The sequence below is a fragment of the Pithys albifrons genome, chromosome 16 (genome assembly GCF_047495875.1).
Source record: "Pithys albifrons albifrons isolate INPA30051 chromosome 16, PitAlb_v1, whole genome shotgun sequence".
NCBI classification, from domain to species: Eukaryota; Metazoa; Chordata; class Aves; order Passeriformes; family Thamnophilidae; genus Pithys; species Pithys albifrons.
This window is the reverse complement of record NC_092473.1, coordinates 15,432,117-15,460,009: the sequence shown is the minus strand read 5'-3', so window position 1 is coordinate 15,460,009 and position 27,893 is coordinate 15,432,117. Positions and strand designations below refer to the sequence as shown.

The 27,893-nt window shown below is 53.3% G+C and overlaps 1 protein-coding gene across 1 annotated transcript; it reads right to left on the bottom strand.

Moving 5' to 3' along the window:
- Nucleotides 1-756: 756 nt before the first annotated feature.
- Nucleotides 757-27,588, bottom strand: LOC139679583 (lipase maturation factor 1-like). Its single transcript, XM_071571450.1, has 3 exons — nt 27,350-27,588; nt 15,480-15,789; nt 757-822 (listed from the first exon to the last, which is right to left on the bottom strand). Exons 1-3 carry the CDS (start codon nt 27,576-27,578, stop codon nt 804-806), a joined length of 558 nt encoding a protein of 185 aa, XP_071427551.1. The 5' UTR covers nt 27,579-27,588; the 3' UTR covers nt 757-803.
- Nucleotides 27,589-27,893: the final 305 nt, after the last annotated feature.

The window sequence follows — 27,893 nt, the reverse complement described above, 5'->3', positions numbered from 1 at the left end:
AGGGAGAATCCACCATGTCTTGATCCAACCCTACTGTGATCACCAGCCCAGGGCACGGAGTGCCCTGGGCTGGTGATCACAGTGGGGCTGGATCAAGGGTTGGACTTGATGATCTTGGAGGTCTTTTCCAACCCAATCCATTCTATGATTCTATTCCATGATTCCCATCCTCACCAGGACCTGCCCCCAGCAGGAGAAGGCACATCCAAACAGGCTGTTTGGGGACACTGGGGCACAGCAGCACTGCCCACAAAACCAGCAGCACCCTGGCACTTGGCCTGGCATTCCCACAGACAGGAATGTTTGCCACCAGGATCTCCAACTTTCCATTTGGAATTTGGGTTGGAGAACTTAATGCCAAAAAAACCCCAAGGTGGGCAAAGCAGGAATCACCTTCCCAACCTCCAGGGGAGCAACAACTGCTCCTCAGCCCAGTGGAGATGCCCAGGAGGGGAGGAAGAGCTCCTGGACAGACATTTCCCTGTGGGAAAGGACCTGGAATTTGGGAGAAAAGTTCCCTCCCAGGGAACCTTCACACTCAGCTTATTTAACTCAAGTCCAACCCTCCACATTCTGGTGGTACCTCCACAACCCTCCCAGCAAATCACCCCCAGCCCAATATACAGAATTTCCTTTCTTTAAGGAAGAAATTCAGTGAAAGGCAATTAAAAACTTCATTAAAAAAAACAAACCACTCAAACATTTGACAGAGAAAACCCAAGCAAAGGAAGTGGAATATTGTAACAGCCACATACCCACAAATGCAGCAGGAAATTCCCACTGCAGGTTGGTCTTGCTTTTATTCACTTACCAAAGGAATACCTGGAAAACAAAACAACAAGAAAAACAATTAGTCTTTTGGTTGATAATTCAAGGAAACTACATCTGGGATTAGGTTTTATTTCTCAGGTCACTTGGTTTGAGTTTCAAAACACTGTCAAAGGACACAGCAAAGTGTCTGAGCCACATCACACACAACTCCAAAGGGAAACTGCTCCTACCTGGACAGGGAAGAGCAGCAAATCCCCTGATTTGGGGGCAACTAAAGGGATATTTTCAATGGTATGCCCTTGTTTGGTAAACATGTCAAAGCAGCAGCTCCAGCAGGGGCACCCCAAACCCCAGCAGGGGCACCCAGGAGCCCCACAAGGGGCACCCCCACCAGCCCCACAAGGGGCACCCCCACCAGCCCCACAAGGGGCTCCCCCACCAGCCCCACAAGGGGCTCCCCCACCAGCCCCACAAGGGGCACCCACCAGCCCCACAAGGGGCACCCTCACAAGCCCCACAAGGGGCTCCCCCACAAGCCCCACAAGGGGCACCCCCACAAAGCCCCACAAGGGGCACCCCCACAAACCCCAGCAGGGGCACCCCCACAAACCCCAGCAGGGGCACCCCCACAAAGCCCCACAAGGGGCACCCCCACAAAGCCCCACAAGGGGCACCCCCACAAAGCCCCACAAGGGGCACCCCCACAAAGCCCCACAAGGGGCACCCCCACAAAGCCCCACAAGGGGCACCCCCACAAAGCCCCACAAGGGGCACCCACCAGCCCCACAAGGGGCACCCACGAACCCCACAAGGGGCACCCACGAACCCCACAAGGGGCACCCCCGAACCCCACAAGGGGCACCCCCAAACCCCACAAGGGGCACCCCCAAAGTCCCACAAGGGGCACCCCCAAAGTCCCACAAGGGGCTCCCCCACAAGGGGCACCCCCAAGCCACAGCAGGGGCACCCACGAGCCCCAGCAGGGGCACCCACGAGCCCCAGCAGGGGCACCCACGAGCCCCAGCAGGGGCACCCACCAGCCCCAGCAGGGGCACCCACCAGCCCCACAAGGGGCACCACAAACCCCAGCAGGGGCACCACAAACCCCAGCAGGGGCACCCACAAAGCCCCACAAGGGGCACCCACAAAGCCCCACAAGGGGCACCCACGAACCCCACAAGGGGCACCCACAAACCCCACAAGGGGCACCCACAAACCCCACAAGGGGCACCCACAAACCCCACAAGGGGCACCCACAAACCCCACAAGGGGCACCCACAAACCCCACAAGGGGCACCACAAACCCCACAAGGGGCACCCAGAGCTCCTGGTCTGCTCTGGAATTACTGGAATTATCTTTAGCCTTCTCTACACCACAACAATTTCCTCTCAGGTTATCAGTTCCTACTAAAGGTGTAGCCCAAAGTAGAACAAGTTTTAGGATGTTGTTCTTCAAAAATTTATGTTTATTCCCATTATGGCTTCAATCCCAACACCAGAATTTTATTATTTTATCTTCTACATTAATATTATTATTAGTGGAGTGCAGAGCACAACAACACAAGAGCAGAAAAGACCAAAACACACCAGGAAAAAAAAACCCACCAGGAAAAAAAAAAACCCACCAGGAAAAAAAAAACCCACCAGGAAAAAAAAAAACCACCAGGAAAAAAAAAAACCACCAGGAAAAAAAAAAACCACCAGGAAAAAAAAAAACCACCAGGAAAAAAAAACACCAGGAAAAAAAAAAAGCACCAGGAAAAAAAAAAAGCACCAGGAAAAAAAAAAAAGCACCAGGAAAAAAAAAAAGCACCAGGAAAAAAAAAAAGCACCAGGAAAAAAAAAAAGCACCAGGAAAAAAAAAAAAACACCAGGAAAAAAAAAAACCACCAGGAAAAAAAAAAACCCACCAGGAAAAAAAAAACACCAGGAATAAAAAACCACCAGGAAAAAAAAAAACACCAGGAAAAAAAAAAACACCAGGAAAAAAAAAAACACCAGGAAAAAAAAAAACCCACCAGGGAGAAAAAAAACCCACCAGGGAGAAAAAAAACCACCAGGGAAAGAAAAAACCACCAGGAAAAAAAACACCAGGAAAAAAAAACACCAGGAAAAAAAAACCCACCAGGAAAAAAAACCCACCAGGAAAAAAAAAAACCACCAGGAAAAAAAGAAAAACCATCAGGAAAAAAAAAACAACACCAAAATCCATCAGGAAAAAAAACAAACACCAAAACACACCAGGAAAAGAAACAAAACACACCACAAAAAAACCCAACCAACAAAACACACCAAAACACTCAAGGAAAAAACAAACAAACAAAACACACCAGGGAAAAAACCCAAACACACCAGGAAAAAAAAAAACACACCAAAACACACCAGGAAAGAAACCCACCAAAACAAAACAAAAAACACCAAAACATGTCAGGAAAAAAAACAACCACCAAAACACTCAAGGAAAAAAAAAACAAACACCAAAACAAGTCAGGGAAAAAAAAACAACACAACAAAACACACCAGGAAAAAAAACAACAAACAAAACACACCAGGAAAAAAAACAACAAACAAAACACACCAGGAAAAAAAACAACAAACAAAACACACCAGGAAAAAAAACAACAAACAAAACACACCAGGAAAAAAAACAACAAACAAAACACACCAGGAAAAAAAACAACAAACAAAACACACCAGGAAAAAAACCCACCAAAACACTCGAGGAAAAAAAAACCACCAAAACACGCCAGGAAAAAAAACCCAAAACACGCCAGGAAAAAAAACAAAACACACCAGGAAAACACACGAGGAAAAAAAAAACCACCAAAACACAGCAGGAAAAAAAACAAAACACCAAAACACACCAAGAAAAACAAACCCACCAAAACCCACCAGGAAAAACAAACACCAAAACACACCAGGAAAAAAAAAAACAAACCAACAAAACACACCAGGAAATAAAAACCAAAACACACCAGGAAAAAAACACAAAACACTCGAGGAAAAAAAAACACCAAAACACACCAGGAAAAAAAACCCCAAAACACACCAGGAAAAAAAACCACCAAAACACACCAGGAAAAAAAAAAACACCAAAACACACCAGGGAAAAAAAACAACCACCAAAACACACCAAGAAAAACAAACCCACCAAAACCCACCAGGAAAAAAACACAAAACACACCAGGAAAAAAAAAACACCAAAACACACCAGGAAAAAAAACACCAAAACACTCGAGGAAAAAAAAAACCAAACAGCAAAACACACCAGGAAAAAAACCACCAAAACTAAAAAAACATGCCAAGTTTTAAAGGTTTTTCAGGAAGATTCGGCTCCTGCCAACGCCCTGAACTGGTGCGTTAATTGGCACTCAGGAGTTCAATTAGCCCTGAAATCCATCAATCCAAATATCTCAAAACACCCTCAACAACAACGTCACCACTCGGCATTTGCAACGTTCCCACCAGGTAATGGCAAAGGAAAACATGGATGGGATTTCCTGGGTGGGATTTTGCAGCTTTGGGGCAAATTTCAACAGAGGAATTTTCTACCAAACTCCCAAGTTTTGCAAATTTAAAGTATGTCCCACTTGGCTTGTCTGAATCAAATGAAACTCTGATGTCCTGTCTGTTTTCTGGTGGGAAAATCAGTGTCCTGAGCCATGACTTAAAATTCATGTCCTATTTTTGCTGGGAATTCCAGCTGGGAATCACAAACATCACCAAATATTTGGATTAAATGCTTTTCACCACTCGGTTAATTCCAGCTCAAGGATATTCCTGGAAAGCAAAACTTGCTTGTTCCTGATGGAAATGTGTCCTTGGTGCAGCAGAGCCCAGCTGGGTTGGGGGACACGTTCTTTGTCCCCAAACCCCCCTGTGGGCAAAGGGACTGGGAGTTCCCAATCCCACCTGGCAGAAAAAATCCCCTTTCCCACAGAACTGCATTTTTCCTGCATGTGGGATGATGGTTTGATTGGCTCAAAGAGGAGGAAAAGCACAAGGGCCAGACCTGCCCAATGAACTCCCATTCCCTTTCTGCTCAACTGCCCCACAACTACCCAGGCTGTTTGGGTTCCTCTTCCAAGTCTGGAGAGCGTCCCGAACCCCGGAGAACGTCCCCGACCCCGGAGAGCGTCCCCGACCCCGGAGAGCGCCCCAGACCCCGGAGAGCGCCCCAGACCCCGGAGAGCGTCCCAGACCCCGGAGAGCGTCCCAGACCCCGGAGAGCGTCCCAGACCCCGGAGAGCGTCCCAGACCCCGGAGAGCGTCCCAGACCCCGGAGAGCGTCCCAGACCCCGGAGAGCGTCCCAGACCCCGGAGAGCGTCCCAGACCCCGGAGAGCGTCCCAGACCCCGGAGAGCGTCCCAGACCCCGGAGAGCGTCCCAGACCCCGGAGAGCGTCCCAGACCCCGGAGAGCGTCCCAGACCCCGGAGAGCGTCCCAGACCCCGGAGAGCGTCCCAGACCCCGGAGAACGTCCCAGACCCCGGAGAACGTCCCAGACCCCGGAGAACGTCCCAGACCCCGGAGAACGTCCCAAAACCTGAGAGCGTTCCAAACCCAAAATTCCAAACAGAGTCTATTAAAAATAGTATAAAACACAGACAGGAACTTTTACCTTTACATCTCTCGATGTTTACGAGGCAAACCCATCTGTATTTATAATAAACCCTGGAGTGGAACCAGCCCTGCAGTGGCCCAGCACTGAATTCCAGGCTGGAGAATTCCCTGCTGCATCCCTAAGGAAGCCACAGCTGGTGTTAACAGCTCCTCTCACTGCTCTCCATGGACAACATCTCCAAGTGAACCCAGATGGCAATTCCCAGCTCCAGGCAGGAGCTCTCACTGCCTGGGATGAGGGAAAAGGTGTTTGGGTGTGGGTATTCCATGTGCTCTCTGCTCCTGCTGGAGATGTGGCACTTGGGGACATGGCTCAGAGGGGGGACTCTGTGTCAGGTTAATGGTTGGACTCATCTTAAGGTCCTTCCCAATCTCATTAACTCTGATTGTTCCTGCCCCTTGAAGGAGCCCTAAATTAAAGGCACAAACCCCATGACCACCTGCATTTAACTCAAGTGCCTCAGCCAAGAGGAGAAATACACCCATTTTCAGGGCTGGAGAACCAACCCAGCCATGGCACAGCCAGGCTGGGTGCCAGGGGGGTCCATGCACAGGGCTGGAGAACTGGCACAGCCAGGCTGGGTGCCAGGGGGGTCCATGCACAGGGATTGAGGCCAAACCCACCCCCAGGCTGGGTGCCAGGGGGGTCCATGCACGGGGCTGGAGAACCAACCCAGCCATGGCACAGCCAGGCTGGGTGCCAGGGGGGTCCATGCACAGGGCTGGAGAACCAACCCAGCCATGGCACAGCCAGGCTGGGTGCCAGGGGGGTCCATGCACAGGGATTGAGGCCAAACCCACCCCCAGTCTGGGTGCCAGGGGGGTCCATGCACAGGGCTGGAGAACTAACCCAGCCATGGCACAGCCAGGCTGGGTGCCAGGGGGGTCCATGCACGGGGCTGGAGAACTGGCATAGCCAGGCTGGGTGCCAGGGGGGTCCATGCACAGGGACCAGCCCCTCTCAAGGACTAGGGACAAACCCACCCCCAGTCTGGGTGCCAGGGGGGTCCATGCACAGGGATTGAGGCCAAACCCACCCCCAGTCTGGGTGCCAGGGGGTCCATGCACAGGGACCAGCCCCTCTCAAGGACTGGGGCCAAACCCACGCCCAGGCTGGGGCAGGGAGGGGAAACCCTCCCCATGGTGGGGTGGGGAAACTCTCCCTGATTCATGTCTGCCATCAGCCCTGATTAAATTGGAATCTCTCAGCCCCCAGCCTGGTTCTCATTAGGCTCATTAGTTCCCAGTTGTACTGCAAGGCAGGGGTGTCACATGGAATTAATCTGGGCTTTCATTAATGTGTCCCCAGCCTGCTTTGAACCCCATCCCTCCCTCTCTCCTGGCAGGGTGGAAGTGCCAAGGAGCAGCTTCCCCAACAGGAAGGATGAGCCCCTGAGAGCTGCACCTTTGGGGTTACCCTGCCAGAAATCAGCTTTTCTCCCTGGGCAGAGGGAGGGCAGCTCTGAGGACAAGGGATGGGAGACTCTGAGCCTCAGAAACAAAGAAATTCCTCAGGTTTCTTGCCAAGGCCAGATAAAGGAATAAGATATCCAGAAAAAGGAATAAGATATTCTAAGTTTTCTTCTTGTTGTCATTGAGATATTTTGGAGAGCTGGAAAAACAAAGCCCTAAAAAAACCCTCCAAATAACTCCAGCTTAGCACATGCAGCAAGGTGAGATTTGTCAATGGGATTTATCCAAAGATCTTCCATTTTTTTTTCTAATACACAAAATTGTACCCTGGATTCAGGCACAACATGAAATTCCTGCTTCCACTTCAGAGTTTAATATCTGCAAAGCTGGGATCAGTTAAGCCCTGCAGTCCCTCAGTACAGGCCTGTATTAATTCCAGACAGGCCAATAAAGCAGGATGGAGACTGATGGGAAGAGCTTGCCAAGGTCAAGCACAGCTGACACATCCACTCCTGCCTGCACAGTGATCCCAGAGAATTCCCCAAATGTCCTGATAAAACCCAGGACACCCAAGTTCCCACTCCCTCCTGATCTTTCAGGATTTGCTTCCTCAGGGCTGGGGAAAAAAAAAATCTCCTTGAATTACCCAAAGTGCTTAACAAACCCTCCCCAGCTCAAATGCACCCCTGGGGATCCTTCATCATCCTCATCTGGATCTGAGCTCCTGGAAGCTCCAAGGGGGATTCTTCCAGCTCTGTTTTGTGTGGCAGAACCACGAGGGGGCACGGGGGGCTCCCCCCCCCCCGAGGGGGCACGGGGGGCTCCCCCCCCCCCCGAGGGGGCACGGGAAAGGCTGAGAATTGGGATGTTCACCTGGAGAAGAGAAGGCTCCAGGGAAACCTCAGAGCCCCTTCCAGTGCCTGAAGGGGCTCCAGAAGAGCTGGAGAAGGACTTGGGACAAGGGATGGAGAGACAGGACAAGGGAATGGCATCCCAGGATAGATGGGTATTGGAAGGAATTCTTCCCTGGGAGGGTGGGCAGGCCCTGGCACAGGTACCCAAAGTTGTGGCTGCCTCATCCCTGGGGTGTCCCAGGTTGGACAGGGCTTGGAGCAGCCTGGGCTGGTGGGAGGTGTCCCTGCCCATGGCAGGGGGTGGATGAAGTGACCTTTCATGTCTCTTCCAACCCAAACCATTCCATGACAATTCTGTTCATGCTCCAAGTGCTGTGTCCTTGTCATAGAAGCATCACAAACCAGTATAATTAAAAATGGGAATGGTGTTTGGCCAAATCCAGACCCAAACTCACACTCTGGAATAAGAACTCAGATCTCTGTCTCTAACCTTGACCTGGATCACACCAGAAAAAATTCGAGTGCTTTAATCTCAACATCCAAAGCTGTAGAACATAAGAGGAAAGGAACCAGGGGAGAGGTTCATTTAAAGGCTCCCAATGCCCTCCTGGAGGGCAAACACAGCCCTGGGCACCTCCTGAGCCCCCAGGGAGCCCCCAGCAGGTGCTGGAGCTCAGCCTGCCCCAGCCCCAGCTCACCCACCAACTCACAGGGATTCAAGTCCTGCAGAGGTCAAGTGCTTTTTAATGAGACATACAAGCCTTTCTTCTTTCCCCACTGCAAATGGACTTCTGAGGACATTAATTTAATTGCAATTAAAGCCCAAACCTCAGACAAGCTTCCCTCACCCACAGCACACTTGTCCCTCCACTAAGTCCTTTCACATCAAAGATTTAAGTTATTATTCAAGCAGCTAAACATGAAAAATGCCCAGGTTTGGGGGCAGAGAGACAGAGGCATCTCCTCCCCTCTGGGCTGGAGCACCAACAAGGTTTTAGGAACCCCCTGGGCACGGGGGCTTTGAAGGGAACAGGAGCACAACTCTCTTTAATGCTCCCTGCAGAAAAGCAGGTGCTGCTCAGCCCCATTTCACCCCATACCTGTTGGCAGCAGCTCCAGCAGGGCAGAACACACTGAGCACAACACCGTGGCCACCTCGTGCTCCAATATTTTATTTATTGGCTTGTTTAACCTGCTCCCTTGAGCTCTTGTAACTCCACCAGAATCTTAGTCATGAACCAAAAAAAAAAACAAAAAACCAATAGGATTTAAAAAGCCACAATTCCAGCTTTTGGATCAAGAGTCTCAGGAATTGTGTTCCCCAACAGTGGGCAAGGAGCTCTGAAAATGAAATTACACAATAACCAAGGGGAAGGAAGGGGTTTCAGATGCCATTTGCAAATGTTGGGGGAGAGGAAACAACTGAAGAAGAAACAGGAGATCAGTGGCAGAGCAGCTGAAAAGTTTGTTTATATAAGAAAATGTAATAGCTCTCTGGAGACACCTTACTGTGGGATAAAAGGGAATTTATTCCAGAATTACCAATTCACTTCAGAAGTGCATTAGTTATGCTGCTACAAAAATGATTGAAGCTCTGCTGCAATGACTGTCCCAAAGAGCTTGTCCTGCCCCAGGACCTCCATGGCCAGTGTCCATCTCAGACATGGCCCAGCAGAAACCACAGGGAAAGGACCCACACAGGGAGGTTTCAGGGGGTCACCTCCAAGGAGGATTTGCACTTTTGAACAAAGGGCAGGTTGTCCCCTCCTTGCTGAAATGGAGGATAATCATGTTCAGGAGGGAGGAAGGGGGGGAGAGAGACACAGACCTGTGCACTGAGCCCAGCCAAGCACCATTTGCAGGCTGCAAATTTGAAGGATTCCCACAGAATCTTCCTGAGCATCTTCCTTAAACAGCTTCTACTACATTCAATCTGGGGCTACTCCTCATTCCCATCCTTTGATTTCTGCACAGTTTGCAGAAGTGACAAGAAAAATCAAGGTTAAAATTAACATAACATTCAGCACTTCACTCAGTGGGTCAGACATTAAATATTCTCCTGCACTGGCAGGTTCTTGACAGTCTCCTCCAACTTCAAAAGGAAAAATTCCAAGTGGCAGATGGGGGGGGAAAAAAACCCAAACCAGTATTTTAAGACAGACACACTGAGCTCCTGATGAAAGTGTGACACTCTGAGTGTGGCCCATGACCCAGAGAACACGTCCAGGTTTAGTCTGAGCAGACCCACAGCTGCTTTGGGAACATTGTGCCCAGCATTAGAAAACCTTCCCACTTTCAGGAAAGAGATGGAGGGGCTGGAGTGGGGCCAGAGAAGAGAAACGAGGCTGGAGAAGGGACTGGAGGTGGCACTGAGTGTCCTCTGAAACACCTCCAGGGACAGAGAATCCACCATGTCTTGATCCAACCCTACTGTGATCAGGGACAGAGAATCCAACATGTCTTGATCCAACCCTGCTGTGATCAGGGACAGAGAATCCAACATGTCTTGATCCAACCCTGCTGTGATCAGGGACAGAGAATCCAACATGTCTTGATCCAACCCTACTGTGATCACCAGCCCAGGGCACTCTGTGCCCTGGGCTGGTGATCACAGTGGGGTTGGATCAAGATGTGGTGGATTCTCCCTCAGTGCCACATCCACAGAATCACAGAATGGATTGGGTTGGAAAAGACCTCCCAGATCATCAAGTCCAACCCTTGGTCCAACTCCAGTCCCTTTACCAGATCATGGCACTCAGTGCCACGGCCAAGCTCAGCTGAAAAACCTCCAGGGATGGGGAATCCACCCCCTCTCTGGGCAGCCCATTCCAATCCCTGAGCACTCTCTCTGCAAAGAATTTCTTTCTGCTCTCCAACTTCAATTTCCCCTGGCAGAGCTTGAGCCCATCGTGCCCCCTTGTCCTATTGCTGAGTGCCTGGGAGAAGAGACCAACCCCCACCTGGCCAGAACTTCCCTTCAGGCAGGGGGTGGCCAAGCAAGGCCTGTCACAGGCAGAGTTCTGGAGACATCCACACTCACATCTGCAGCTCAGCACTGCAGAGGAGCCCAATTAGTGCCCTCTGAAGGAGCTTCAGTGGCTTGTGCATCCAACAGCCAGGGAAAACAGGACAGAAAGCTGTCCTTAAGGGATCACAGAATCCCAGAATCAGCTGGGTTGGAAGAGACCTCCGAGATCATCAATCCAACCCTTGATCCAACCCCACTGTGGTCACGGAGTGCCCTGGGCTGGTGATCACAGTGGGGTTGGATCAAGGGTTGGACTTGATGATCTTGGAGGTCTCTTCCAACCCAAGTGAGAAGAGCAACGAGGCTGGAGAAGGGACTGGAGCACAAGTGCTGTGGGGAGAGGCTGAGGGAGCTGGGGGTGTTCAGCCTGGAGAAGAGGAGGCTCAGAGGTGACCTCAGCACTGTCTGGAACTGCCTGAAGGGAAGTTGTGGCCAGCTGGGGGTTGGTCTCTTCTCCCAGGCACTCAGCAATAGGACAAGGGGGCACGATGGGCTCAAGCTCTGCCAGGGGAAATTGAAGTTGGAGAGCAGGAAAAAACTCTTTGCAGAGAGAGTGCTCAGGGATTGGAATGGGCTGCCCAGAGAGGGGGTGGATTCCCCATCCCTGGAGGTTTTTAACTGAGCTTGGCCGTGGCACTGAGTGCCATGATCTGGTAAAGGGACTGGAGTTGGACCAAGGGTTGGACTTGATGATCTTGGAGGTCTTTTCCAACCCAATCCATTCTATGATTCAAACCTGGCAATCTTGGCCTCACATTTCACAGGCACCAGAATTAAAGTGCTGCTCTCTGAAAGCTCAACTGACTGAGAACCACCAAAGTGCATCTTAGTTCAGAGCCAACAACAAATTGGCACATCCAAAACTCAGCCCCAGGACCCTGCCCCAGCCCCAGCTCTCAGTATTGTAGGTTGCTCATGCTGCAAACCCACCTCCAACACCAGCCTGTCCCGGGAGGAGCCCCCTGGGGGTTGGGAGCCCCCCAGCTGGTGCTGAGCTGTCCCAGCAGGAGCATCCCCAGCTCCCAGAGGATTCCCCAGCACAGACAGGCAGCGTGTCCTGCCCTTCAAAGCAGAGGCTGCTCTTGTGAAGCTCCCCCTGCCTGAGCCCAGGCCAGCTGGACAGCAGTTGAAAGAGCCTCCCCTCCAGCCCAAAACAAACAGCAACATTTACAATTAAAATAGGGAAGAGAGCAAAGGCAATAAAAGGAATAAATTGTTCCTCAGTGGCCTCTTATCATTCCCTGTCCTCCTTGAAGAGACTTCCCAGGCACTACAGCAAAGGATGGTGCTGGGAGGGGCAGCCCCAGAGCTGGAGAACAGGAGTCCACCCTGGCCAGAGGGGCAGGAGCACCGGCGCTCCCCGGCGGGCACCTCTGCCCCCACCCTCCGGGGCTCCCCGACGGGCACCTCTCTGCCCCCCCCTCGGGGCTCCCCGACGGGCACCTCTCTTCCCCCCCCCCCCCCCCGGGGCTCCCCGACGGGCACCTCTCTGCCCCCCCACCCCGTCGGGGAGCCCCGACGGGCACCTCTCCCCCCCCCCCCCTCGGGGCTCCCCGACGGGCACCTCTCTGCCCCTTCCCCCCCCACCTCGGGGCTCCCCGACGGGCACCTCTCTGCCCCCCCCGTCGGGGCTCCCCGGCGACGGGCACCTCTCTGCCCCCCCCCCCCGTCGGGGCTCCCCGGCGACGGGCACCTCTCTGCCCCCCCCCCCGTCGGGGCTCCCCGGCGACGGGCACCTCTCTGCCCCCCCCCCTCGGGGCTCCCCGACGGGCACCTCTCTGCCCCCCCTCGGGGCTCCCCGACGGGCACCTCTCTGCCCCCTCTGTGCTGAGCTGTCCCACAGCTCCAGGCAGGGCTGTCTGGCCATGCTGTCCTTCCCCACCTTAGAAAGAGCTGCGTTATGAGGGTTGGTTTCTGAAGGAATCAGCAACAATCTGGAACTTCTCCTGGTCCTGGACTATCAGTCCATTAACCCGGGAGAAGTGTGTGCTCTCTGCTCACCCCAACCATGAGAGCCCCCAGAAAGGACACACAGGGACCACTGGTGAAGGCAGGAACAAAGAGGAAGTTCAATCAGGGGTACAGGTTTATATGGACTTTGGAGGGACACAAACTCAGCAATAAGGGACAAGAGGGGAGTCTGGATTTGTGCCAATAAGGGGATTTACATTCAATGGGAGGGGGTGACAGGAAATATGAGGTCACTGTCCTTCTCCCAGTCCCCTGGCCTGGCAGGGGGCTATGGGAAGAACAAGCAGTGACTATGCAGTTTCTCCATTTAAACCACATTAAAACCATCAGTTGTTAAAGCATTCTCAGTGGCTGGTGGATTCTCTCCATCAGCCCATCTCTGACATGACATCCCCCAAGCCATGTATTGAGAAGGCATTGCCACACTGCCTCTTCTGCTTTGGAGAAGCACCCCAACTCCTGCTTTGGAGAAGCACCCCAACTCCTGCAAACCTCTCACTCTGCCCAAAGCTGAGGGGAACACAGTTAAAGGCCCACCTAAACCCCTGGACAAACCAGTGTGAGAAGGAGAACCAAAGGCAGCCTCAGCTTTAAGGCCAGTGCTGCTGCAAACCCCCTTTGGGTACTCAGCTCACCCCTCCTGCCACCACAACTCCCTGGGAAATTCAGCTCTGCTCCTTCCCTGGGTTTCCTTGCACTGCAAGCACCCAGCAGCCCTTTCCCCAGGGAATTCCATGTCACACTGTGTGCACAATAATAATATGGTTCTGACCACCCAGTGACCCACTGCAGAGGGTGGAATGAAAAATGCAACCACAGCTGAAGGAACTGGGCTGGTGGGTTGCTTTGATTCCTTTCCCCCACTCCTTAACAAGAACCACCTCATTTCCTGTTTCATAGAGAATATTAAAAAGAGAAGAAGTTGAGGCAACATCATCCACTCTCCCCTTTCCCAGAGGAACCCAACCCCAATCCCTTGCTGTGTTTTTGCTGAACACCAGGAGCACCTGCCTGTGCCAGACTAAATTTTAAACCCCAAACCTGAAGCAGCAAAGGCAGGAAAAAAAAAATTAAAAGTTTTATCTCAAATATCAAGAGGCAATTCCTTTCAACCACAGCACCCACAAAAGGCAAACTCCAAGCTCTGTGTGAATTCCTGCTGGGCAGATTATTGTCTTGGAGCTGGAAAGACACCCAGGACTTGGCCATGAGCTCCCCCCTGCCCAGGAGGAGCCTCCTGGACATGCTCTGCTGGACACTGGTTTGGTGGAAGAAGTTAAGAAAAGCTCCCCTCTCAATCCACAGCCTTCTGCCTCATCCTTAAAGACTGGAAAGATGCCAGAACAGCCACTCAGAGCCAACAGGCACAACAGGAATTATTCTGGGAAAAGCTCAAGAGTTCTGCAGGACTGTCACCCCTCCCTGGAAGAGAAAACCCCTTCCCTTCTGCCTGTACCAGGACAGGCCCGTGGGGGCAGAGGACAGGACTGCCCAAAGAGACACAACACCACATTCCAGGCAGATTCCCTAAAATAAAACTGCAATGGCATTACAGCCCCACTGCAGCCACAGCAGCAGCACAGGGAGCACTAATGAAGGGAGCCAGTCATGCCCACTAATTATCCCAGTGCTTCAGGAATAACAGGAATCCAATCCTCACCCTTGGAGTCACTGCAGGTCTGGCTTTGGGCTACAAAACCTTTGCAGCTTGGGGGGAAAGTTGTTGGGATTTTTTCCCCCCTTCCCACACAGAAACCCAAAAGAGGAAGAAGTCAAGGACCACATGCAGATCTTGCTGCTCCAGTATCTCTGGAAATGGGCAGGAAGGAGCCTGAATTCAGGCTCTGTGACATAAATCACCCAGAAAATACAGGAGCAATTCTGGAATCACTTGGAAACTGGCAACAGAAAACCAACCACCAAATTTTTTTTCCAAATGTGTGTCTTGCTGTCACAGCCTTAGGGTCATGCTGAGTTGAGAGCTCAGAGAATGGAGCTTTGAGAAAGCTCAGCCTGTTGTCCTTCACCCACTGACATACCAGCTGGAGTAGGAGAGGAAGGAATGGGACAGGACACAGCCCAGGGCTGCCCCAGCACAAGCAAAGCCTCAAATCCAACCCCCTGAGCCCATCTAGAGGAAACGTGTCCTGTGGTGGGTTGTGGAGCCAGAAGGTTTGGGAAGAGCATCCCAGTGGCACAGCTTGGGCACCTCCTCATGGCACAACCTTTGACCTCCCCAAAGGCACCTCCTCCCCTGTGCTGGAGGCAGAGAGGCAGCTCAGGAGGGAACTAATGAAATTTGGGGTTCTAAGGGCACATCCTCTTTCAACCAACACATTTAGGACCTGAAGAAGAGCAAGGACCACCCACAGCCTCTATTTTTGCCCCACAGCCTTTCCCTGCAGACAGACACCATTCCACCTTTCCTCTTTCCCCACAGGCTTGTCCTGAGTGTTCCAGCTCTTCTGGACAGAGCTGAGACACCAGCCCAGGAGTAATTCTTAGGGCAGGTCCCTAACAGCAAGGGATAATACACAGTTTGGCACTTTATAGAATAACTTCAGTGGGAAGGGACCCACATGGATCATCAAGTCCAACAAGTGCAGCCAGTTTACCTCTCTCAGAGGAGACCAGACATGAGGGAAGATATCCCAGGGAAGACAGAGCTGGGACATGCCCAGGACTCATTTCTGCTCTCCTTATCTCACATTCCTACACAGTTCCTAAGCAGATAATCAGCCCAAAATGTAACAAAGTCAATGTGCACAACAAACAGCCCAAGACACCAGAAAAGAACAAGCAGAGAGCTTGAGAACCTACCAGATCTGTCCAACGTTGACCAAGGAGAGGTAGAGAACCCACAGGATGAACATGAGGACCATGTTGGCACATCCAGTCACCAGCACAAAGGATGACACTGCCAGGCCAACCAGGGCCAGGCAGTCCAAGGTGCTGTCCATGGCAGACCAGTCCAGGAACCAGATGATTGTTGGGGCATAGCTCAGGGCATCCAGGTTGATCTTGCCTTTGAAATACTTCTTGATGCTCTGCAGGTACAGCTTGGCAGGGAGCAGCCCCTTGTCCCCAATGAGCTGCTTGTTTTGGTGAAATGCCACCAGGAAGGCCACAACTACAGAAAACAAGGAGAGGGGGGAGCTGTGTTAGGAATCAGCCAGGCTGAAGGATGGATTTTGAGTCCTGAGTTACAGAAGAATATTAAAGTGTCAGGAGGAACTTGTTCAAGTCTCCATCTCTGTTAGAATCCAACACTCAAGTGAAGATTCCCTGCCCGTGGCAGGGATTGGAACTGGATGATCTTTAAGGTCCCTTCCAAGTCAAACCATTCCATGACTCCCTGATTTCTATTAACCACGATGCAGAAGGCAGAGGAATTCCCTAAATCCTGTCTCTCCCTTCACACCAGGAGACAGCACAGAGTCTGTCTGAGATCATTTGCTCCTCAACAGCTGGAAGGGCCACCCCACCTGCTGCAGCCAAACTCCCCAATGCACTGCTGGGAAAAGCTCCCTGGACCTGAGTGACCTGCCCCAGGGCAGGAGCAGGAAGCTCATCCCAGAAGGGACCTTAAAGCCCACCCAGTGCCACCCTTGCCATGGGCAGGGACACCTCCCACCAGCCCAGGGTGCTCCAAGCCCTGTCCAGCCTGGCCTGGGACACTCCCAGGGCTGGGGCAGCCACAGCTTCTCTGCCCAGCCTGTGCCAGGGAAGAATTCCTCCCCAGTATCCCATCCAAACCTGCCCTCTGGCAGTGGGAAGCCATTCCCCTTGTCCTGTCCCTCCAGACCCTTGTCCCAAGTCTCTCTCCAGCTCTCCTGGAGCCCCTTTAGACACTGGAAGGAGCTCTGAGGTCTCCCTGGAGCCTTCTCTTGTCCAGATGAGCTCTCCCAGCCTGGCTCCAGAGCAGAGGGATCCAGCCCTGGAGCATCTCCATGAGATCCTCTGGAGTTGCTCCAACAGGTCCATGTCCCTTCTGTCCTAAGGCCCCCTGAGCTGTTCCAAGCACCCCTCACTTCCTTTGGCAGTGCAATGGTTAATGGTTCTCCATCACAGCTGCCAAGGCAGTAGCTCTGCAATGGGTTGACTTTGTGGATCCTCTCACGTCCTGCAAGGTTGGAAAAGTCTTAATATTTCCCCTAAATTGCTACTTTTCCACATCCCTGCAGCTCTGCCATTTATAGTGTCTGTGCTCCTGCACTGGACAGGCTTAGAACAACCAGCTGCTATTTTTAACAGCACAGAAGCAATTTAATTACAGATCATAGACCTAGAATTTGATGTTCTACAGAGAAAGTTGGTCAGTTCGTAGGGATTAGCTCATATTTTAAGAATCTCCTCCCCTTACCAATTTGCAGTTTGTAACTGCAGCAATCTCCATTTCTCAGGGGAAAAAAAAAGCAATGAAGGCCAACACTCCCTGATTAGGCTCCATCACTCATTGCCCATCTTTCAAACATTATCAGCCTCCAGCCCCACCAGAGCTCTTGCAAAGGGCATTTTGTCCCCCCCCCCAAACCTCCCTGGTTAATGATCAAATTTGGGTCCTTGCTTATCTGAGCAGGGTCACTCTGCAAACAGGAATCCTGGTGTCATCTGGTCACTGGCTCTGGCTGGGAACACTGAAATTAAACCCTGGATTCCCAGTTCTTTGAAGCCTTAAGCAGCAACCAGGAGTGTGCAGCCCCAGGGACTCAAACTCATGTCCCACTGCCCAGCCAGACAAAGGGCTCCACTGGGGGCCACTTAATCCACTTAACACTTTCCCCAGATCTTTGCACACACCAACTGTTTTGTTCTCATTTGGAAAACCACTAAAAAGTCCTAATCCACATCAGAGGTCACTGGGAGGGTTCCCTTTGATTCCAGCAGATCCTCAAGCACAGCAGAGACACCACAAAGTGAATTCCCTGCATCTCTTCCCATCCATCTCTTAGACACAGTGAAGGGTTTTACAAATGAATAAGATACACAGAATATTTTATTCTATCAGACAACAGAAAATCTGATCACAAGTCCATGGGATGAAGTTCAACAAGGCCAAGTGCAGGTCCTGCCCTTTGGCCACCCCAACCCCTGCAGCTCTCCAGGCTGGGCACAGAGTGGCTGGAGAGCAGCCAGGCAGAGGGACCTGGGGGGACTGAGGGACAGGAAGCTCAACAGGAGCCACCAGTGTGCCCAGGTGGCCAAGAAGGCCAATGGGATCCTGGCCTGGATCCAAACTAGCGTGGCCAGCAGGCCCAGGGCAGTGACCCTTCCCCTGGACTCTGCCTTGGGGAGGCCACACCTTGAGTGTTGTGTTCAGTTCTGGGCCCCTCAGTTGAGGAAAGAGATTGAGGGACTGGAGCGGGGCCAGAGAAGAGCAACGAGGCTGGAGAAGGGACTGGAGGTGGCACTGAGTGTCCTCTGAAACACCTCCAGGGACAGAGAATCCACCATGTCTTGATCCAACCCCACTGTGATCAGGGACAGAGAATCCACCATGTCTTGATCCAACATGTCTTGATCCAACCCTACTGTGATCACCAGCCCAGGGCACTGAGTGCCCTGGGCTGGTGATCCCAGTGGGGTTGGATCAAGGGTTGATGATCTCAGAGGTCTCTTCCAACCCAAGTGAGAAGAGCAACGAGGCTGGAGAAGGGGCTGGAGCACAAGTGCTGTGGGGAGAGGCTGAGGGAGCTGGGGGTGTTCAGCCTGGAGAAGAGGAGGCTCAGAGGTGACCTCAGCACTGTCTGGAAGTGCCTGAAGGGAAGTTCTGGCCAGCTGGGGGTTGGTCTCTTCTCCCAGGCACTCAGCAATAGGACAAGGGGGCACGATGGGCTCAAGCTCTGCCAGGGGAAATTGAAGTTGGAAATCAGGAAAAAATTCTTTGCAGAGAGAGTGCTCAGGGATTGGAATGGGCTGCCCAGAGAGGGGGTGGATTCCCCATCCCTGGAGGGTTTTCAGCTGAGCTTGGCCGTGGCACTGAGTGCCATGATCTGGTAAAGGGACTGGAGTTGGACCAAGGGTTGGACTTGATGATCTCAGAGGGCTTTTCCAACCCAATCCATTCTATGATTCTGTGGATGTGGCACTGAGTGAGAATCCACCATGTCTTGATCCAACCCTACTGTGATCACCAGCCCAGGGCATGGAGTGCCCCACTCTGTGCCATGATCTGGTGATCACAGTGGGGTTGGATCAAGGGCTGGACTTGATGATCTCAGAGGTCTTTTCCAACCCAATCCATTCTAACTCTACAGGGTCTGTCTGGACTGCAAATTAAATGGTTTATATTTTATTCCTACTTTTCTACCAACACCCAGTTCAGCACAACTCCATAAAGCCTGACATGTGAAACCAGCAGAAATACTTGGGACCTTCAGACAGCTTAATATCTTCATTTTTGGCTTAAATAAAACACAAGTAAAGACCAGCTCTGCCTTAAAACTCCATGGCTTGATTTCCCCGTGATTAGCACTGCAATTTGCTGCAGAGTTTTCCAAAAGTGCTAATCAAATTCACCTCTAAGTGCTCCAGAATTGCTGCCCCAACCCATCACTGCCTAAAAAAGTCTAAATTAGACCCCTGCACCATATGCAGGACAAACAAGGCAAGGGTAAATTAGGAAAAACAAACTACAGCAATTGCAGAAAAGTGCACACTGGATGGACAAAATGCTGCACAGCCTTTTGGAGTCTGAGAGCAGCAAACCCTGAGCTGGGGTTGACACAAAATGCACATTTTGGGATTGCCCAGTCTGGGCTCCAAAGGGGTTTTCTCCCAGAACATGGATTTTTCAACATTCCCAACTAAAAGCCACCAGCAACAGCCCCAGTTTGGGCAGAATTCACCTGACCCAAACCAAATGTGCCCCTTCCAGCTGTGTGTTGATCCCTGGGCTCCCAGGCCACTGCTCACACCTGCAGCATTCCCAGCCTGCTCCAGCTCCCTCTCCTGGACACTCCCCAGGCTGAGCTGCTGCCTTGGGGACTGTGCACCCCCTGCACTCAGCCCCAGCATCTCTGGGATTTCACAGACCGTTCTGAGCTGGAAGGACCCTCAAGGATCATCGAGTCCAACTCAAGTCAGTGGCTCACACAGGGGACTGAACCCATGACCTTGGCATTGTTATAACCAAGTTTTAACCAACTGAGCTGATCTCAGGAGCACCTTCCAAGAGCACATCCCTCAGGCAGCTCCCAATCCCACCCAATCCCTTCTCCCTGCCCCATCCCAAGCACCAGCTCCATCTCCAAGAGGCTTTGCCCTCCAGCAGCAGTTCTGTGTTACTGGACACAGGGAACAGCCATAACCAAGGCCTGACTCTTTAAAGGATTCCACCAAGACAGGAGATGCACAGATCCAGCAGGGAAAAAGGGAAGTTATTTATCAGCTTGTCATTGCTTCCTCTCCCTGAGCCCCTGGAGAAACTGTACCCTTAACTCCAGTGTAACAGACCTCCCTCCCTTCTCCAGCAACCTTCCCTCTGACCTTGGCTCAGGCAGGGAGGTAAAAAAGTCCCTTTTCCCCCAAAGCCTCAGCTTCTTCCTCTTCCCTAACCCCCATTCTGAAATCCCTCTCCCTGTGGCCTTGGCTTGGGGGATTTTCCACTCTCCATCTTCCCACTCCCTCCACGTCAAACAGGTTTCCTTCCACCTTGGGCACTGGTTGCCACACTCCCTGCTCTGCCAGGGCTTGGGGGATCTTCACCCACTCCTCTTTTGTCCTGGAGCTTCTTCCTGGGAGTCTGCACCCCTCCAACTCCCCAGAATAAAACCCATTTCTCACCTTCCCTGTGCCCACTGCCGGGACTTTTCAGGGACACTTCCAAGATTTGGGTGCTTTCAGCCCATCCCAGTTTCCTGTGTCCCACCTGGAGCCCTTGGCCCTTGTCCAGCCCACCCTCTCCTGAGCAGATTGAGGAGCTCAGTGGCTCTGACCCCCTCCCTGTGCAGCAGCAGAGCCTGTGACAGCTCACATGGGAGCACCTTCCTCTCCCTGCCAGAGCTGAGCTTTACATAATACATGTAAATTGGCACCGACTGCTAATAGACCTTCTTCCTCACTGCTTGTTCTCACCTCAGAAGGTGCTTTAACTGTACTTTTCCATTAACTCCCCCCTCCCTCCACACCTTCCTTTTCCCTCCCAGGCTCCTTTCTCTCCCCCTAAACCCAGCACTGCTCAGAATCCCAGACTGTTCTGAGCTGGAAGGACCCCCAAGGATCAGCGAGTCCAACTCTTGAATCAACAGCCCACACAGGGGATTGAACCCCTGACCTTGGCATTGTCACAACCAAGTTATAACCAGCTGAGCTACCCAGGCTTGCAGCACCAGAGCCCCCCATCCCAAGTGATTTGGTCTGTCCCCCTTTCCCTGTCACCTCAGCTCCTTTCCCCCAGCCCAGGCTCAGCCTCTCATGGCAGGGGAATGAGAGAATCCCCCTCTTCATGCTCAGTAAAGATTTAAAGATGTGAAATCCAAACCTTTCCGGTCATGTGGTTTTCTCTCCCCCCCTCCCCTGTTAAAATAAGTCTTAACTTTTACTTAATGCCCAAACCACAAGAAGGAATGAGGCAAGAGCACAGAGCTCTGCATGAAAACCAAGCTACACTTTGCCCACCACCAAAGAGTCTGCCTGGAGCCACAGATCAAGTGGCCCTTTGACCCAGGAAGGCATCCAGACAGGCCCTGTGCTGGATGCTGCAAGCTGAGGTTGTGCTGGTGAAGAGAAGAAAGAGAAGAATATTCCTGGTATTTGGTTTATTATCAGAGGAATTAACCAAGTTCAGTTTTCAATTGATAAATTCCCCTGCAAAGTTTTGCAACACAGAAGCACCAACCCCACAGCACTGAGCAAAGCCAAGCACCCCCTTCTCCACAAAGAACCACACAACAAACTCCTCTCTTCTTCACACCTTTTTTTCTTGCCACTGAAGACTTTGGGGTGGGTTTTTAAGCCCTTATCTCCCATTGCCTCCTTGTTTGGGGGCAAACAGAGCAGGCTGGGCTGTGGCACTGCTGCAAACCTTCCCTGGGGGGCTCAGGTCCAGCCACACCAGTACAGCCACACCAGTACAGCCCAGTCTGCAGCTGGGGGACCCCCTGAGAGGATCCCTCTGGCCCAGAGCAGCTCTGGGCAAGCAGCAGACTGGGACACAGGCTCCCCTCTCCTGTCCTGGTCCCATATTCCCATTTCAGGGGGATCAGCTGCTCAGAGGACCCAGTGCTGACGTGCTGCTGTTGTTGGACAGACCTCCCAACAAGGTCTAAGCTGAAACAAAACCTTCCAGGGGAGAAAAAGCACCAGAAGATGCTCTCTAAGCCTGACTGGGCAAGCTGGAAGCCACTGGGAGCCTTTTAATGTAACTGAGGGAAGGGAAAGCAGAGGAGATGGCAGGGAAAGAGGAGGAAGGAACCTACAGGAAGCCAAACCCCCCTGAGAGGGCTTTAGATTTCAGAATTAGGAAGAAGGAGCATGAGCCTCCCATAGCTCCAGCTCTGGGGAAAGAAAATACTGCTAAACACGACATAAGGAGAGGGAAGATAAACTGCATTTAAATAATAGCTTTTATTTCAAAGCACTCCACAGAGCCTGGCTGAGATTGGGGAGGGTGGTATCTAATTACTTCAACTTCTACATCTGGAATCTGATCAGAGCAATCATCCAAAAAGGGCACCTAACAACGACTCAGAAGGAAGGTGAAGGGAGAAAATAATGCACATTTGTTGTCAAGAGCTTTGGGACCAGCTCTTTACCTGTAACAGCACCTCCAACAAGACCTCAAAGAATTTCTGTACTGCCAAAACATCACTCCCTGTCACAAAGAAAGAACACACAGTGCAAGACCGGGATGGAAAACCTTCAAATCTCAAAACAGCATTTCCCAAACCTCTGCCCTCCCAGGTGAGGCCCCACCTGCAGAGCTGCCTCCAGCCCTGGGGGCAGCACAGGGAGGACCTGGAGCTGCTGGAGAGTCCAGAGGAGGCAGCAGAATGCCCAGAGGGATGGAGCAGCTCTGCTGGGATTGTCCAGCCTGGAGAAGAGAAGCTTTGGGGTGCCCTGAGACCTTCCAGTGCCTGAAGGGAGCTAAAAGAAAGATGGAGAGAGACTCCTTACAAGGGCCTGGAGTGCCTGGACAAGGGGGATTGGCTTCCCATTGCCAGAGGGCAGGTTAGATGGATATTGGGAAGAAATCCTTCCCTGGGAGGGTGGGCAGGCCCTGGCACAGGTGCCCAGAGAAGCTGTGGCTGCCCCAGCCCTGGGAGTGTCCCAGGCCAGGCTGGACAGGGCTTGGAGCACCCTGGGCTGGTGGGAGGTGTCCCTGCCCATGGCAGGGGTGGCACTGGGTGGGCTTTGAGGTCCTTCCAACCCAAACCATGCCATGATTGTCTGAGTTACCCCAAGCTCTCCTCCTCCACAAGGGTGTTCCTGCTTGCTCTGCCCACACCTGTGAGGTGAAAGAGGTCCCGGATCTGAGAACACCTGAGGGCTGTGAGTGGCCAGAACTCAAAAGTCAGAGCATTTACCAGCACATGGTACCAGCTCCTGCTCAGCAGGGAACTGCAGACAGGGGTTTCCTTTACCCTCCTGCTCTGCTGAGCCCCCCAACACAGAGAGCAAACCTTCAGAGAGCACTGGCACCTGGAGCCACTGCCCTTCCTCCCCACTCCTGCACCAGCAGGTGGGTTTGGCCACTGACCTCCCCAAACCATCAGATCCAGGTCCTCCTTCCCCTCTCTAACCTGCCTCTCAGACAGGAGCTGCTTTGCCAGGGACTTCCCAGGCTCTGGCTGCTGCTGGAAAGCCCCTTCAAGAAAAGAAGAGAGTTGTTATAAGCAAAGGGGGTGGAGGAGAAGGGAGGGCACACGTCAGGACACTTCCCACCTGCCTTGCTCTGCCTCTCCTCCTTCCACAGGGGAAGATCCTCAGGGAAAGCATCTCCCTTGTTTGCAGCAGGCAATAAACACCCTCTTGAGAATGGAGAGAGGGGCAGGAAGGAGCAGGACCCCCAGGATTCTGCCCCTCACCTCAGCATCACTGCAGCCCCCAAATCATGGTCCTCTCCATCCCATGCACAGGGTCCTCCACCCTCCCACCCCTCCCTTTCCACCCAGGAGGAGAGCAAGCCCTCAGCTCCCACAGTTGCCCTGAGGCAGGAGCTGCAGCCAGGGAGTGACCACTGCCCCAAACCTCCACACAAGGTCCCCACAGGGTCTGCTGCTTAACCCAGCAGCAATGAAAGGGCTGGATGCAAAAGTGGGGGAAACCTCCCACAACTGAGGAATGTCACATTGTCACAACAGCATCAGGTGCTTCCTCAGCCAGCCTGAGCCTCTGAACCACCCAGAACTCACGTGGCACAGTCAATGGTTCCACCTTCAGAAGAGAGCTTGGAAGAGCAGCCGGGCACAGAGACACCACACTGTGTTCTGTTTCTAGACTTGGGCTCTCAGAAGGGATCAAAAGGCAGCCCAGCTTCCCTCAGGAGCTTCCCAGCCCAACAGCCAGGTCCCAGGAGGCTGCTGACAGCCTCTCCACCTCCCACACACCAGGGACCACTCACCTCAGGAAGGGCTGGAGGTTGGGTGGCATCTCCCCCACTCTGGGATTGGAGATGGAGCCCCAGCACCAGGGTCAGCCCAAGAAGGAACTGAAGCTGCCTCAAGCCAGGCCCAGGTTGCTGGTTCTGGGTCACTCAGCTGTGCCTCAGCCAAAACCAAAACCAGACATCCCTGTTACCCAATTGCAGCCCAGCAGAAGTTGCATAATGAGCAGATAAACTTTTCCCTCACACAGGACACAACCAGACTCCTGCTCTGTTCCTTCAGCTTCACTACCCAAACACTTTTGGGCACCTCTCCCTAAAAAAGTTTCCACATTCAGCATTGCAGAAGCATTTTGGGGTCTCCTCCCTCCTTCAGCCACTCCCCTCTCCCACGTGGAAAAGCACCACGTACAATTCCTCTCCCTCTTTCTTTGTCCTCATTCTCCTTCTACTCACCCTCTGCAGGCTCAGCTTCCTCTCCCTGTCCCACCATTCCCACCCTCCCCTTATCCTGCAGCCCATCACTCGTAATTGTTTCCACCTGTAAATCACCTCACCCTTAATTAACTCCAAACTTGTCTCACCTGTTACTGCTCTGGTGTCCCAGATCAGGTCTCCCCATCACCAGAAGGTCTCATCCATTTGCCTTCTCCCAATTCCCACCCCTCCAGCCACCACCAGCTGCCCTCCCACTCTCCCCTCCAGCCCCACCCCACCGAACGTGCCACCACCCTTGGGGACAACACTTGGTCCCAGATGTGGCCCGTTTATAAGCCCAAACCCACGATCAAAGAGCAGGAGCCTCCACAAAGGGAACACTAATCAGTTTTTCAGAAGGAACTGCCAGCTGAGCTCTGGGAAACTCAGCAGTCTGGATTTACACACGGGGGAATATCAGAATCGCTTTCATTTTGACTGAAAGAGTCATAACCTCCCATTTCACCAAGAGCTGAAACCAAACTAGAAACAGAGCACGTGTCAAACCCATACGGAGCTACAACTTCTGCACGGGTTTGATGCAAAATAATCTAAGCAGGCTGGCAGGCTACAAATTCTAACGATTCTGTGGACAAATCTGGGGCAAGTTTAGAATTTGTACCGTAGTGTGTTACATGTCAGTTTTGGTTTCACTGTAAATATTTTTGAAGTGGAGCAACCCTGGGCTCTGAGCAGGGCTCTCTGTGTGCTCAGGGCCAGAACAAGAGTCAAACCAGCACGGCAGAGGCTGGAAACTGGTTTTGCTGTCAAGCATTTTAAGGTTGTGTCCGTTCCAGGCTCTGGTTGGCAGTGTTGGCACCCAAGGATGTCACCTTTCCCTCCAGTCCTGCTTCTGCATAAGGCAAAGGCTTGAACAGCTGAGTTCACAACATCTGCCTTGAAGGATGAGCAGCTCCCACCAGCTCTGCTGGGAGGTTCCAGCCTCATGGTGGGAGCAAACCCTCCTTCCAGCTCCCACCAGCTCTGCTGGGAGGTTCCAGCCTCATGGTGGGAGCAAACCCTCCTTCCAGCTCCACCAGCTCTGCTGGGAGGTTCCAGCCTCGTGGTGGGAGCAAACCCTCCTTCCAGCTCCACCAGCTCTGCTGGGAGGTTCCACCCTCATGGTGGGAGCAAACCCTCCTTCCAGCTCCACCAGCACTGCTGGGAGGTCCCAGCCTCATGGTGGGAGCAAACCCTCCTTCCAGCTCCACCAGCACTGCTGGGAGGTTCCAGCCTCATGGTGGGAGCAAACCCTCCTTCCAGCTCCCACCAGCTCTGCTGGGAGGTTCCAGCCTCATGGTGGGAGCAAACCCTCCTTCCAGCTCCACCAGCACTGCTGGGAGGTTCCAGCCTCGTGGTGGGAGCAAACCCTCCTTCCAGCTCCACCAGCACAGGAGCTCCAACCTCACCAACGCTGTCCTGCCACCAGAATCCCACCAGCAAAGCAGGAGTGGAAAACCAGAGAATTATGGAATATTCTGAGTTGGGAAGGACCCACATGGATCATAAAATCATTGAAGATTCTGAGTTCAAAGGCACCCACAAGGATCATAAAATCATTGAAGACTCTGAGTTCAAAGGGACCCACCAGGATTATTGAATCAAAGAATATCCTGAGCTGGAAGGGCCCACAAGGATCATCCAGTCTGACTCCTGGACCTGCATAGACCCTCCAAAAATCCCAGCCTGACCCTGAGAGTGTTGTCCAAGCACCCCTTGATCTCTGGCAGCCTTGGCCCTTCCCATGTCACATCTCACCCATCCCCTGGAGCTTGGCATTCTAACAGGTCCCCAACACCCCAAATCCAGCAGGAACAGGGTGACAGGCAGGGCCCATCCGTGCCATCACTGCCTCCCTTCCATGCGGGATGGGGTCTGGATGTGGGCCTGGGGCATGGCACAGCATGGCACAGCACGGCATGGCACGGCACGGCACGGCATGGCACAGCATAGCAGGGCATGGCACGGCACAGCATGGCATGGCACAGCATGGGCCCGCCACAGCACGGGCACAGCACGGCACGGCACAGCATGGGCATGGCACAGCATAGCAGGGCATGGCACGGCACAGCATGGGCATGGCACAGCATGGGCACGGCATGGCATAGCATAGTACAGCACAGCATGGCGCGGCACAGCACAGCATGGGCACGGCACGGCATGGGCACAGCACGGCACGGCATGGCACGGCATGGCACGCCACAGCACAGCGCCCTCCCCGCACGCACCAGCCCCTCCGGGACAGCCGCGGGAGCACTCAGGGTACATCAGGGCAGTGCGGGACAGCCTCAGGACAGCCCCGGGGGCACTCATGGCACAGCAGGGCAGGGCAGGGCAGTGCGGGACAATGCGGGGTAATGCAGGGCAGTGCGGGACAGCTCCGGGAGCATTCACAGTACATCAGGGCAGTGCAGGGCAGTGCGGGGCAGTGCGGGACAGCCCCGGGAGCACTCACAGTACATCAGGGCAATGCGGGACAATGCGGGACAGCCCCGGGAGCACTCACAGTACATCAGGGCAATGCGGGACAATGCGGGACAGCCCCGGGAGCACTCACAGTACATCAGGGCAATGCGGGACAATGCGGGACAGCCCCGGGAGCTGCGGGAGCACTCACAGTACATCAGGGCAATGCGGGACAATGCGGGACAGCCCCGGGAGCACTCACAGTACATCAGGGCAATGCAGCGCAGCAGCACGATGCGGGTCAGCCAGAAGGTGCCGGTGCCGGCGCCGGCGGGACCCGCCTGAGCACGCCCGGGGGGCTCGGGGGTGTCATCGGGGGTGTCATCGGGGAGGACACCGGGGGGCACACCGGGGGGCACAGCAGGCTCTGTCCCGCGCTCTCCGGACCCCTCCGGCCGCCGCCGCCGTGGCCCCGCAGCGGGCGCCGCCATGTCCGACACAGCGAGCATGTGCGGCCGGGCGGGGCCGGGCACGGGGCCGGGAGGGACGGGAACGGCCCGGGGATGGAGGGGATGAGCGGCTGGGAGAGACTGGAACGGCCCGGGGATGGAGGGGATGAGCGGCTGGGAGAGCCGGGAACGGCCCGGGCATGGAGGGGATGAGCTGCTGGGAGAGCCGGGAATGCCCTGGGAATGGAGGGGATGAGCGGCTGGGAGAGCCGGGAATGGCCCGGGGATGGAGGGGATGAGCGGCTGAGAGAGCCGGGAATGGCCCGGGGATGGAGGGGATGAGCGGCCAGGAGAGCC